The 14,526-nt window shown below is 33.6% G+C and overlaps 1 protein-coding gene across 3 annotated transcripts in view; it reads left to right on the top strand.

Annotated features, from left to right (window-relative positions):
• The first annotated feature begins 192 nt into the window (after window positions 1-192).
• Window positions 193-14,526, top strand: part of LOC117112207 (exocyst complex component 1-like) — a 22,418-nt gene continuing 8,084 nt past the window's right edge. The window contains exons 1-15 of one of the 3 annotated variants that reach the window (XM_033255284.1): window positions 193-320; window positions 723-886; window positions 1,205-1,332; window positions 1,895-1,990; window positions 3,133-3,205; window positions 4,092-4,288; window positions 5,524-5,649; window positions 5,959-6,193; window positions 7,205-7,314; window positions 8,004-8,156; window positions 9,559-9,816; window positions 10,127-10,219; window positions 11,512-11,570; window positions 12,085-12,111; window positions 13,162-13,179. In XM_033255284.1, the coding sequence (XP_033111175.1) occupies window positions 763-886; window positions 1,205-1,332; window positions 1,895-1,990; window positions 3,133-3,205; window positions 4,092-4,288; window positions 5,524-5,649; window positions 5,959-6,193; window positions 7,205-7,314; window positions 8,004-8,156; window positions 9,559-9,816; window positions 10,127-10,219; window positions 11,512-11,570; window positions 12,085-12,111; window positions 13,162-13,179 (1,697 nt within the window). In that variant the 5' untranslated portion in view covers window positions 193-320; window positions 723-762. Of the gene's footprint in view, window positions 374-722; window positions 887-1,204; window positions 1,333-1,894; window positions 1,991-3,132; window positions 3,206-4,091; window positions 4,289-5,523; window positions 5,650-5,958; window positions 6,194-7,204; window positions 7,315-8,003; window positions 8,157-9,558; window positions 9,817-10,126; window positions 10,220-11,511; window positions 11,571-12,084; window positions 12,112-13,161; window positions 13,180-14,526 lie in introns of all 3 variants that reach the window. The other 2 variants (XM_033255292.1, XM_033255300.1) reach the window with 2 other exon arrangements.

Raw genomic sequence — 14,526 nt, 5'->3', positions numbered from 1 at the left:
ATCTCGATGTGCCCTAAAACAGATCGTCATTACAATATAATTTAGTACAAAAATACCAAAAGCCTTTTAATAAATGATTTATATTAGAGATTTTTAATTTGTATATATTATGATAGAAAATAGTTCATGTAGTATAGTTAAGTGTGCAATGTTACTTTCTATAACCTTATACATCCCTACAATATAATAGTAAAATCAGGTACCGGTGATGACAAATCCGGAAGCTGTTCGCGAAAGCAATTCCCAAACATCGATGGCTGCTTGCTGTGTAAACTGAATTCAATATACTTTTACTTTAAGCTTGCTCGTTGTTTATAAAGGTGTTTGTCCTGAAATTATCTTGAAAATAATAATGTATAGGCTATAGTATCAGGTGAATATAAAAGCGACATATGCCTAGCCTAGGTTACTCCCCACCCTACTAGGTAGAGAGGCTATTCTTCCAGGCCAAGTTTAGTCTTCCAGGCCTTTCTTTACTACTGTATATTAGGCCTAGCCTAGCCCTGGCGGTTTTGATCTAGGCGTATTATGCATATTATTTTGTATAACTATAAGAAAACGCTCAGGCTGCCTAGCTAAGCCTTGGCCGCCTAGGCTACTACATACAGCAAGCCTAACTTGAGCAATAGCCAGCAAAACAGCTAGAAATTTATTTATACACCAATCAATACATGACATGGGCTTGCGTAAAGCATTATCAGTTTTACTATTTTTATGTCCAGAACCTCTTTACATTACAACAAGGACCAGCATTGAGCAACCATGACAGCGATCAGGCACACTCTGCAAAGGGATGTGTTCTTGCCTCAGGGGGAGCGTTTAATTGACGTTGTTCATGTTAGCAAAACAGGAAAGAAGAAGAAAAGCAGCTTCCTCTGTGCAGCAAGTAAGTAATGCTTATTGTCAAACATGTTAAAAAATATGGTCATGATGACATCACAACATGACCATATATAGGCCCATTAATTATGACTAAATTATGTCGAAGAAAATTTGATAATGTGGACAGAGGCTTATCCAATTATAGTGTATTAAAACATTGTATGGAGTCGCATATGTATGGATGTAAATAGTTTTGAATGAAGTAGGTCCCAACAGAGGAATTACACATTTTACAGTCCTTAACTTCATTTTCCTCTCTCTCCAATCCCACCCCACCAGGATCAGCATTTTTAACATAACTTTTAATTTTTCATTTCTTTAGTTACAACAGATTCACCAATTTGTGTATCGCTGTACAAAGTGAAGAAAGCTGACAAAGAAAATTTCAGAAAGAGACAATGTTGGCCTCTGGCTGAGTTAAAATTAGTTGATGGAAAAGATGCTGAGAAGGTGAGTAATTCCACGATAACATTATTTTATTGGTTGAGATAGTTCCTTCAAATCCCATCATTTCATAACACAAAGTCTGAACTACAAAGACGAAAATCAAGAAATATCGAAATTACATAAAAGCGGGTGCTCACGGCATCATACAACGGTCGTACGACTGTCGGCCATCGAATCCAACTCTGATTCCTATAAGCGTTAGATGACGCAACGTCGTTTGCTAATTGTTTTGGTAGTATGAATGGATGATTATTGAAAACAATCCACTGCGCGTGCATCGTGGCCTTTTTAATTCTCCATGGAATCACGTTTGACTTTTACCGTGAGGCACAGTGAGTGTACGGCTTAATGCTTGCATCGTGGCCTTTTTAATTCTCCATGGAATCACGTTGGACGTTTACTGTGAGGCACAGTGAGTGCACGGCTTAATGCTTGCATCATGGCCTCTTCTACATGACGACAATCAAAACTAAATTTTATAAGTAAATATTATGCTAAATTTTTATGATAGATTTCAGTATTCACATATTTTTTAATTGACTTCCATTTTGAATATTTATTTTAGGATTTGCCAGATTTTGATCTTCACTTTGAGAAAGTTTACAAATGGATCGCAAGCAATGAAGTGGAAAAAAATAAATTCATCACCACATTGTGGAAGGTATGTAAAATTATTAAAGTTAAACAAAAACGATTTGAAATAATGATCGTAGTATGGAATCTGAGGTGATTCTCATTTCATTTTCATTTATTTTATTGGCACAAATGGCCCAGAGGCTGCATCAGCAACAGAGCGCCATAACATCGCAAGTAGTGCCCACAACCCCTGGAACATGAAACAGGGTACAATAAAATTTACAATTATCAAAATCTGTTCAATCAATTATTAAAGGAAACATAAAAATTTTCAAAAAACATTGAGAATTGATACAATACAGAGAAAATTAATTTCGATAAAGTCTATAATAAAGATTATATTAATATATCCAAAGTAATGACCAATATGCTGTGTATTTATGTCATCAAGTGTTGTAATTTAAATTATAAGGGGAATAATAAAATTGATATGTTAATATTGTTGATAATAGGTAATGGTGGTTGCAACAGTAATAGTAATGTTGGATTGGATTTGATTTATTCGGTGTAAAAACAAAGGATAGCCCACAGAAATCTAGAAGAAAATGTATTTCCAGTGGGGTCCTTCTGGTGGTGATTGGGCAGTACACAGGGAGACAATCCCCTACTCTTTTCCGAAGAGTGTACTGTGATCTTTAACATGCACATGGGCCATAAATGCACACGGGACCAACAGCTTAAACGTCTCATCCGAAAGACGGTGCGCTATTATAACTTGTATCTCAGCCCTCCAGCTGAAATACAAGGAGAGGCAGCGATGGAATTGAACCGAGGACCTAGAGATCTCCATGGTTCAGCGCACACACAGTGGTTACAACCAGACTAGCTGACTGAGAATTTTCTTCTAATCGTGTCCACACACTTGCTAGATAATTTGTTTCAGCCAGAGATGGGCACATTTTCAAGCACAATCATTTTACACTGCCAGGTCCATCAGATGGCATGATGAAAATGATAATATATGTTGATTTGATCATGTGCATGGTGGTGGAATAATTAGCATTATCCAGTGCTGCTATAAAAACGCATCTACCTTTATCCCAATACGAATGTTAATAAAAATGATCATGATGTAAATAATGCCTTAAAGATACTAGATGTCTTTCTATAATCTTCCGATGATGTCATAGCATGCAATTAATTATTAAATATTGTTTTTATTTTTAGTTGAGTAGTCGGTATCAGAAGGATCGCCATAAACCTGAATTATTCATAAATGTGAAACCAGTTCTTCTCGAAGGTAAACATATTTACATTTCAAAATCTGGTGAGGAAAATCTGACACAATCTGTTTCAAAATTACTATCTTTAAATTCAACTCAAAAACTATAAATCTGAATAAAAAAGTACACAATAATTTACATAAACTCTATAGATATATGAATAAATTATAAGTACCTGATTGGATTGTATTGGATTGGATTTATTTGGTGTAAACACCAAGGATAGCCCATGAAAGGTTAGAAGAAGACTTCTTTCCAGTGGGGTCCTTTTGGTGGTGATTGGGCAGTACACCGGGAGACAATCCCCTACTCTTTCTGAAGAGTATACTGCATTCTTTAACGTGCACATGGGCCATAAATGCACACGGGACCAACGGCTTAAATGTCTCATCTGAAAGACGAAGATGAATAATTAATGAAAATGACTGATTATGAAATATTGTTATTGAAATTGATTAATTATTGAAGATAAATAATTAATAGATATTTAACGATAAATTGATATCCATGTTTTGTCAGAATAAGGTGTTAGATACTGTCTATATATTTATTATACCGCATCAATATTAATTTGGTAATAACATTTCATTGCTGTAGTTTTTACTACTTTTCTGTGAGAAATGTACACGGATGCAGGAGAAAAAGTACTACCCTAAATTGACTACACACTTCTGGCCGTCAATCGTATGAAAACTGTAATTATACCATCACAGATCAAAATGGTATCATTTCGGTTAAGTAGTAAATTTTATTTTTCTCAGTGTGGAATCATTGTGACTACCTCACTCCGCTTTGCATCGAGAGGTAGCCACAATCATCCAACACCCCCACTAAGTTGAATCTACTGCTTAATCTCAAACCATGTTGTATTTGTATAATTTGTTTTAATTTTTTAATGGTCAGAAACATTAATGATTGGGGACCAAGCATTGCAAATTGACCTGATGGAATCCGGTGACACAGAAGAAAATGATTACCATGCGTTATCCAAGAAGGAGGAAGAAGATTTGAAGAAGATGATGAATGAGTGTGACTTTGCTATTGGGAATGCAGAAGCTTTTATGGAAAGGCTGTCAAATGACCTGTCTGTCCTTGATGGTGTAAGTCAAAATTATCATGAAGATATTCGAAGGATGTGACATCGACTTCTTTGTTCCTCTTGTTTAAAATTGAAAACTGATTTAATCTGATTGTTATATTTTCCGCAAAATTCATTCTACTTTTTAAAATTTTGTTAGTAGGATAGGATAGTCAGATTTGACTCCTGTGAGTTCTGTTCCAGCGAGCTCTCAATTATGGGAGCTTCAAGGTGCTGGAGAACGGAGTGGTGGAAAGGGTTCCTCTGCGTTTATTTTCTTTTTTTGGTTACTGTTAGGATATTTTATGGAGTCATTCCTTTTGTTTCTTTCAAGTTCTTTTATGTGGAAAGTGCTTAGAAGCATTGTTTTGCATTATGCGCTCTATAAGACTAATATTATTATTATTAATAACGATAATAATTGATATAGCACCACATCTGCAAAATGGAACTGTCCCAATTGTAAAGGATATGGGAATTACCCAGAGATCCTAAATAATACAGGATATTTTTCCTAGCAAAGATATATGGGGCTTACCATGCCAAAACCAGCATAAGTGAACAAAACAAGAAAATAGTCTTACTGTTGCTATAGTTATGTATGGTCATGTGACAGTAGTTACACAGTAACTATGGTAGCATTGCATGGCAACTAGCTGTAGATAATTACAGTTGGTAGCGACATAAGTGCTCTGGGCTGGTTCTATCTCGTTGTTTGCAGTTGCTTGTAATTGCGTGGTTACCAGTGATAGTCGATCTTCTATAGATGCGAGGGTAACATAGCTTAGCTTTTGTCGCCCTTGCAATGTGAATTGTGGACCTTAGAGTTCGAAGGCAAGCTTCCCAACAAGCTTTTTATATTTCAATGTGTTTTTGTGTCAGAAAAATGCTTGTGAAGTTTCTGCTCTACATGATGTGTTATCGTACTGAATACTAAAAAAAAAATCGCAAGAGATTTGGGTAGGCTTCGAACCCATGACCTCCTGGTCCATGACTAGAGTGGTGTCATAACCACTATACCACCAAGCTTGCACCTAGTAGCTAATGTTGAATCCGATTCCCTAGTAGCATTGGTACTGCAATACTTTTTCAATGTGTATTTGCATCAGGAAGATATCATAGAAATGATGTTTTTCTCCTACCTGATGTGTTATCTATCATACTGGGTACTGATTACGTTCCCAAATACCAGCTTTAAGTATGTATTATATTAAGTATGTATTATATTGAGTATGTCCATTCTATTTTGCTTCACAGGATAATATTCATTCAATCATTGAATCACAGCAAGAGGTTGCCAGGCTCATGAATTTGCTTGATGATTCTTTGCGTGTTGTCAACAAACTTGAAACAAAGTTAAATGATTATGATGAAATGCTTGAGGTAGGTTATGTCATGTGAGTTCATGTCTCATAGAAAAAAAAAAAAATAACTACAGTATGTGTGGTCATGTTTCACTACAGTTGATGGAAATGATTTTCATTATGGTGGCGCCCTTTATGCCTTGGCGTATGGGATGGATGGTTTGGCAGTTAACATGTTAAGAATAGTGCTTCCATTTACCACCTTGCAAACAATCAAACAATAATAATAGTAATAATAATAATAAAAATAATAATAATAATAATTTATAATTCCTGTTATTCGCAATCATTATTATTAATTTTTATTATTATTGTTTCTTGCATTTAGGGAGTTCGAGCGCATATGGATGTGATGGAACAGAAGGATTCCTCAATTCAGGTTCAGAACCAGAACCAGCAAAAGCTGTTGACAGAATTGGAAGCTCTTGTTAAGAAGCTTGAGTTGCCACACAGGTATCAAATGACACTGCTGGATGGAGGTCTTTCAAAACCAACAGGAATCAGTGAATGCACTCAGGCAGCTCAGATTCTGCAACAGAAGATGGAAGTCAAGATCCATGATGGTGACTAATTAGTTAAATTTAATTATATGTGCTACAGTTGACAGTGCACCGCAATAGTCCTTCCTGGGTGAAGTGTACAGTACACAAGCAGAAGTTATGCTAACTAGTTAACAGTTCATATGACTGAGAAATGCTGATGATGATGATAATAATAGTGATAATAATGGTGATGGTGATAATGATGGTGGTGATGATGATAATTATGGTGATCATAATGGTGATAATTATGGTGATCATAATGGTGATAATTATGGTGGTGATGGTGATGGTGATGATAATTATGGTGATCATAATGGTGATAATTATGGTGGTGATAATGATAGTGATAATGATGATACTTATGGTGGTGATAATGGTGATAATTATAGTGGTGAGGATGGTGGTGGTGATGATGGTGATGGTGATAATGATGGTGATAGTGATAATGATGGTGATAATGATGATACTTATGGGGGTTATAACGGTGATAATTATGGTGGTGATAATGGTGATAATTATAGTGGTGAGGATGATGGTGGTGGTGATGATGGTGAAGGTGATAATGATGGTGGCGATAATGATGATACTTATGGTGGTTATAACAGTGATAATTATAGTGGTGAGGATGATGGTGGTGATGATGATGGTGATAATGATAATGATGGTGGTGATAATGATGATACTTATGGTGGTGGTGATAATGATGATACTTATGGTTTCAGTGTTTTCACTACAATCTTAACACTGTGTAACTTTCCCCGACGCAAGGGAACTTGCACTAACCCAGCCCCTTGGATATTGTAGCTTAGGTCCCACAAAACAACAGTGTAAAAGCATACACAAAAATGTGTGTTTGTGGGACAAGATGTGTGCTTATTAGACACGCACATATTCCAAGTCCTGTTGTCACTGTTCATTGTTAAGTTTGATTGAACCCCCTGAAAGGTCAGGGGGCAAGGCTGCCTAACTCGATTGACCAACCAATAGCATGTAGCGATTTTATGGATACCTAACTTTACAAATTATTTTCAGGTTTTTGTAAGATGAATGCTGTAATACATCAACAAGAGTTGCTTGGCAACCTACAAGATCGGTTTGCACAACGCCTAGCTACACACCTTAATAACATGTTTATACAACAGGTAAAACATGGGTAGGATGTAAGATTTGGGGATGGGAGGATTGAAAGGGGGTTAGGATTTAAAGCTGGATGCAAAATCGGAAGGGATGATGATGTGTGATTAGAAGAGGTAAAAGTAAATAGAAAAGTGATAGAATGAGATGTTAGTAAGGGGAGAATGTAAGGGGGAAGGGTTATGGTGTAGTAGTTGTTTGTTGTATATTTGAATTGTATTTATACATTTTATTTTCTTATTTTTTCTATACAATTTTTAATTTGGTATTTTCACTGTATGATTTAAAGTGAAAAATTTACTTTAACTTTAAATTTCTACTTGCATACAGCATGTTTATTAAGTGCATATGTTCACAGTTTGTAGCGGCAGTTTAGCGCAGCGGTTGATGTTTGGGCTTTCAATCGTAAGGTCGTGGTTTCGAGTCACCGCTGTGCAGATTCGCTTGTGTCCTTGGGCAAGGCACTTTAGCTACATTGCTTCAGCCCCCCCAGCTGTATCAATGGGTAACAGCAAACTGCTGGAGACTAACCTGCGATGGACTAGTATCCCCTCCAGTGGGAGGACAACTCTCATCTGCTTCACACTACAGAAACTGGGGATAAGCTCCAGCCCTATGTGAGCCCCAGTGGCTTGGAAAGGATTTAGTTAATGTTTACAGTTTAAACTTTTTTGTGCATGTTTTTATTTTATTTAAGGGTAATGAGATGGCAATGAATACATTAGTAATTCATACAAAGAAACAAACTCTACCCAAGCACCATAACAACCATCGTGACCTGGTGCCTTTCTCTGACCTGGTGCAGTGGCTCAAGAGGGCAGACTTCACCAGCTACAAGCAGTTGTCCGTGGTGAGTGTTGGGTTACGTTTCCAAGTGGTATAATTTAACTTTAATAATTATGTTTACTGATAATATTCTTTATTTTAACATTTTAGTCTGTAATCCTTAACTCTTATTTTAATCGTTCCAATTTTTATCAGCTATCCAGCAGTTGTACTGTTATTTCAAGTAATTGCCATGGTAATGGTCTTTTTACTAATTTTAATATAGATATTAAATTTTAAGTGTGTTTTGTATTATTCTTTGTTTTTATGTGAATTGTAGGATTTCATATAATATTGTCAAAGAGAATACAAATTTCCAGTGTGATGTTGGAAAATAAAACTTACCTTAATAATTTTTGAATTTTTTGTGAATATATGTACATTTTTTGAGTTTTGAGTACTGATAATCATAATTTTAATGGTAGTTATGAGGAAGATAGTGATAAAGATAATATTCATTCATCATCATTAAAAAAGGACATAAGTATACTAGAAAAAGTTCAAAGAAGAGCTACAAAATTACTGCCATCTTTGAAAAATATGAGTTATAGTGAGGGATTAATCAAATTGAACCTGTATACCTTGGAACAACGGAGAATTAGAGGAGATCTTATTGAAACTTTTAAAATTGTTTGAAGACGTGGATTGTGGAACATTTTTTATCTTTGTCGAGGATACTAGCAGGAGAGGACATGAATATAAATTATACAAACCAAAACTTAACAAATTTTTGAAATGCAGAATGGAATTCTTCTCACATCGCATAATAAATATCTGGAACAGCTTACCACAAGAGGTTGTTGCTGCCACAACTGTAAACACCTTCAAGAACAGACTGGACAGCTGTAGGGTCTTAAAGGCGTTTGCCTAACTTTTCCCACTTGTATCAAGTATCATCATCATGATCATCATCATGGCTTATCCTTAACATGTGGAGATGACTGGTAACAATTTTCTCCCAAGCCTTCCTTGGCCTTCCTCTACATTTGATCCCCTCAACTTCCATCACCCTAAACTACTTGTAGGGTAATGATAATAATAATTTTTATGTCAACTTAATCTTGTTTCTATAAATGTCATAATTTTTAAATGATACTGATATTTTTTATTTATTTATTTATTTTATCTTTTTATTTATTTATTTATTTATTTATTATATTTTAGTAATTGTTTACAAGGTGTACACAGACAATTTAAAGAAGTTGAATGATATTGATAATATTTTAATAATTACTTACAAGGTGTACACTGACAATTTAAAGAAGTTGAATGATTGATATTATTTTAGTAATTGTTTGGAAGGTTTACACTGACAATCTAACAAAGTTAAATGATATTGATATTACTTAATAATTGTTTACAAGGTGTACACTGACAATTTAAAGAAGTTGAATGATATTAGTATAATTTTAATAATTGTTTACAAGGTGTACACTGACAATTTAAAGAAGTTGTATGAAAAGGAGTTGAAGGATTTCTTTGAATCTGCCAAGCAATCATTAACCATCAAGCCTCCGCCAACTGATGCAAAGAAATTCCAATTTCACCATAAAGATGGCAAAATGGGATCACAGAGCGATTTGACACGTGTTGGAGCACGGTTGAAATCCGCAACTTTAGACGACATGACACGGCATTACAACACTTCTGATGCAGACCTTACTGATAGCCAAAAGTTTGATTCAGTAAGTATTAACCCCTGTCTATCTAATTTTATTAGACAAAAACATGTGACATGCCTAAATATGGTCATGATGATATCACATCATGGCCATATATAGGCACATCATGACTATATATGGGCATGATGACATCACAGGATGACCATACAACAGTTTTTTGCCAAAGAAAATTTGATAGTCTGGACAGAGATTTACAAATTCATTCAATTCAACATCTTACCATTGTTAGTTTTTTTTTTTAATTTAGTGTTTTTTTTCCCTAAATTCTTTACATTATATAGTTAATTTTAACTTTCATTCGTTAATTTTTCAGGTTTTTACACAAATTCTAAATGAATTACAACCTACGTGTGAGGCTGAGCAGGAGTTTTGTTCAAAGTTCTTTGGTTTGGGTCGAGAAGATGGAGTAAGTTCTGAAATGTTTACATTTTTAATTAATATCAAATCATAATAATTATGTTTGTCCAAGGTATAGGTCTCCAAAATTCCAATTTTGGAAGTGTACTGTCTTATACAACAAAGTTTTTTTGAATGATAAGTACTGTGAATTTTAGATCCAGTGTCCACCAACAATTGTGTGTAAAAACCAAGGACATCTTTTGAGAAGAGCAGAGGATAGCCTGGTTTTCTGGTTCAGCTCTTGCTGTGGACTAGATGCTTGCACTGAATAACAGCATCTTACACGATGGGATCTTTTAGGAAGTGGCCATGTTGTAGTGGGTGTGCATCTTGCCCTTCGTGTTCGTGTCTGTACATCAGTTCATTTTCTTTGTACAGTACTGAAGTGGCTTAAAATCACCTTGAGACGGTTTTTATTGTGGAAGGCACTACAAAGCAAAATAAACCACAATGGCAATAACCAAAACGGCATTGAACCAAAACGTCAACGACAAGTACCAAATCAGCAACAGGCCAAAACGGCAATGACAAGTACCAAAGTGGCAGACCAAATGGCAAAGGAGCGAAATCAATGCCAAGACTAGCAAGCGCTAGCGGGCGTGGGCCGCAGTTATAATTTTCTGAATCATTTTGAAATTGTCCCGATAAGCAAATTGAATATTGCCATGGGCTCTTTAATGTTTATTATTATTATTTTTTCACATTTTGTCTGTATTTGAAAGTTTTATTTGTTTAAATGTTTTACTGCTTTTATATTGTTTCCATCCCCCCCCCATCTTTTTAATATTGCATTTGTATGACTATTTTTATTATTATTATTATTATTATTATTATTGATATTATAGCTGCTGCTGCTATTTAGCCTCATTTTTACCGTATTTTATCGTAGCACACTTTCATGCTTATAATTAGTGTATTTTTTCACATATTTACTTTTATGACATAAATTGATTAGCATCGTTTTGGTCTTGCCGTTTTGGTCATTGGTTTTTTGCTGTTTTGGTTTATTGCCGTTGTGGTTTATTGCCGTTTTGTCTAGAAACTGCACAGACACTGAAGTAACATTTTTACTTGTGTTTTTCAGTGAGATATTCTTTCTCCACAGGAGTATGAATGGGTACTTATTCAGTTAGTTGAGATGGTTGTACATGACTATAATTTATCCAATGTCTAGAGGAAATTAATTGCCTATCATTAATGAATACCAGCGACTTCTGTAATGTTATATTATTGTTATTATTGCTTTTTTTTTGTTAATACATGTTTTTTTTTAAATATATTTTTTTTATTATATTTTAGGATGAAGATGCTCCTTCAGAAACTGATGGTGCTATAAATAGTAAATCAAAACGTGCTGAGTAAGATAAAGGCATTATTCTCTTTAAATAGTTTTCTTTTAATAAATCAATTTAGTGAATACTTACCAGTACCTGGATAAACCAACTACTGCATTGCCATGGTTTCTTTAAGTGGAACACCCCTAAAAAATAATAGAACCATCCATGTTAGGTCACTGCAAGTTCATGCTAACCACCATGTGCTTATGCTATACTATTTTCAGTGTTTTTAAATTTACGATGTCTACACCCACATTTTATACTCCTTTGTAGATAAGCTTTTGTTGTTTGTATTTCTGACTATATCACTATATTTGATTAAATTAAAAAATAGATTAAAAAAAATAATAAATCCCTATTTCATTCAATAAAGTTAAATATATAAAGGTGCTTTGATATATATTTTTTTCATATTCACAAGGACAGTAGCTAATAAATGAAATAATAATAATGAATTACATTTGCTTGCTATAGCTCCCTATAATCATGTTCAAATTTATTTCTAATAATATTACATACATTATTTTATTTACAGGGAAAAGAAACAAAATACAGAATTGAGGTAAGTTTGGATATCATTTAAATTTTGTAGAAAGTTGAAAATGTAGTAATGCGAGTCTATTTATTGAACACTTACCTAGATAAACTTTATTGGAACTTACCTTTCGAAAATACCTTAGTAGGATGATTATGCAATGTATTCATTACATTCAGTTCAATTCACTTTTATTTCCACACATTTTTAGCAAATTACAAAATATATATGAACAAAAAACACATAGCACTGTAAACAGTGAAAAAAGTGGACGTTGCAAAAGGCTAAGTCTTTTCAAAACTATTCCCTTTAAATACGATATGAACATTTATAATTTAAGAAAGGAATAATTCAAGTAATAAAGAAATATTAAAGAGAATAAATCAATAAAAATAAATATATTAAAGATTAATAAAATGCACTAGAATATATGATTCCATTTATTATTTATTTATGTGTATTTTATTGTGTTTTTTTCCATAAAATTTGATTTTATTGTGACATGCCCTTCTATTTTCCAGATTGCTTTTACCACTTTATTACTGTATTTAATTTAATAATGTTTTAGGTGAATATTCACCTAAATACTTACAACTATAATTTATGGTTTCATCGATATTATGTCTAGTTACTATTACTACTATCGTCATAATTACTATTCTTATTATTATCAACATAATGTCATTAGATATTAATATTAGTTTTTGCTTCTGATATAAATTTGATACTGCAATCATTCATCCAGTTGAAAAAATTAAAGTACTTAATATATCATTTTTGATGCAATGATTTACTTTATTCCAGTTGTGTTTGGCGATAGTTACAAATTACTTTACTGACATGAAATAATACATTGAGACTGCCACATAACAAACTTAAACCAGTGTTACACATAAATAAGATTGTGCTTAAGACATGACTGTTACTTAAGTATTACAATCAAGCGGCCTCAATCTCATAGTTGAATGCATTGGGGTTTCTTGTGCTGCCCTTTGTAGCTCCATTTACTTCTCAAGCTACCAGCAGCTTAAGATGGTTCTTGTGTATTATCTGCTTAAATTCTTTGCCTTCTTACAGACATTTCAAAAGTTCAAGGTATGGAACACATTGCATGGTTAACAGAATTCTAACTACAAATGAGACCTGCCACCATGAAATGAGAGTAAAGTCGCATGGCGTATATTTGAGTTATGAGGCAAAATACATGGAAACCTCTTATTTGGACAAAATTCTGTTTTCAACCAAAACAGCTTCTAAAAGTATTGATTTTACAACATACCAAATTTTCATTGCGAAAAAATCATCAGATGCAAGAAAATTTAGTGATTTTTGATCGAACTTTACTTGGAATCATACGCTTTGCTAACTTTCAAAGCTTTTTTTTCATTGTTGTATTTTTCCTAGACTTGTAGTATTATGCGATTTCATTTAATCATATCTCTCTTATTTCTGAACGTATTTGAATAATTTAAACACCATTTTGAAGCTGAAATAATGTACAATATGAAAATATATACATCTGATTTTTCATAAAGTTCAACTTTACTCTCATTTCGAGGTGGCAGGTCTGAAATAGATAGGCCTAGTGCAAGCATGGAGTTCCTACTTATACTCCAAAATTCTATAAACGAATCAAATTAACTGAAATTATTTCTTACTACCATTTCTAACTATTTAAACACTTACTGTAAGTCAAGGAAGTTACCATAAGCACAACATCAAATTGTTAATGTTATTGCTTTTGATTTATATTTGAGGTTTTGTCTAATTTCAGCATTATTTTAACCCAATATAATATCAGTTGTTATAAATTGAACTTCCTAATTCTTGAACTTTTCATTAATATTTACCATCTCATCAAATTACCATTTTTTTATGTAAATTTTTTTTTCTACTCTTTAGCATTATAATATGTGTATAAGCAACACTACATACTGTATCATGGAAAACCAATCAAATCTTTGCTTTCATAGCACTGAGCTTCAACCAATAAAATCTTTGTTTTCATAGCTCTGGGCTATCCTTATAGTATAACTGAATAAAGATAATTAATGAATGTTTTTAACTTTCTTCCTTAATGTGCATTAACTTAATATATTTTATTATCATTCTCATGTTTAAAGCATTCATTATATTTGCATATGACTTGCAATAGTAATTATAAATAAAGGAATAATATAGTAACTCAGCACTAGAAGCAAAATAATATAACAGTAATATAATAATCGGTGGCGGATTCAGGAATTGGAAATAGGGGGCCTAGGAAAGGATTTACATAGATGGGGGTCATTACCAACTCAGCCACACCATGGTTAGGGGCTTAATGATTTACATAGATAGGGCCATTACCAACTCAGCCACACCATAATTAGGGCTGAGGTAAGGAAATGGCACTCTCCCACTTAAATATGAATATAATTTTCTTTTTTTATAATTTTCCAA

Source organism: Anneissia japonica, unplaced genomic scaffold (assembly GCF_011630105.1).
Source record: "Anneissia japonica isolate Jap-2015-1 unplaced genomic scaffold, ASM1163010v1 scaffold288117_len521816_cov214, whole genome shotgun sequence".
NCBI classification, from domain to species: Eukaryota; Metazoa; Echinodermata; class Crinoidea; order Comatulida; family Comatulidae; genus Anneissia; species Anneissia japonica.
The sequence above is the reverse complement of the archived record's forward strand: the minus strand, read 5'-3'. Positions and strand labels throughout refer to the sequence as shown.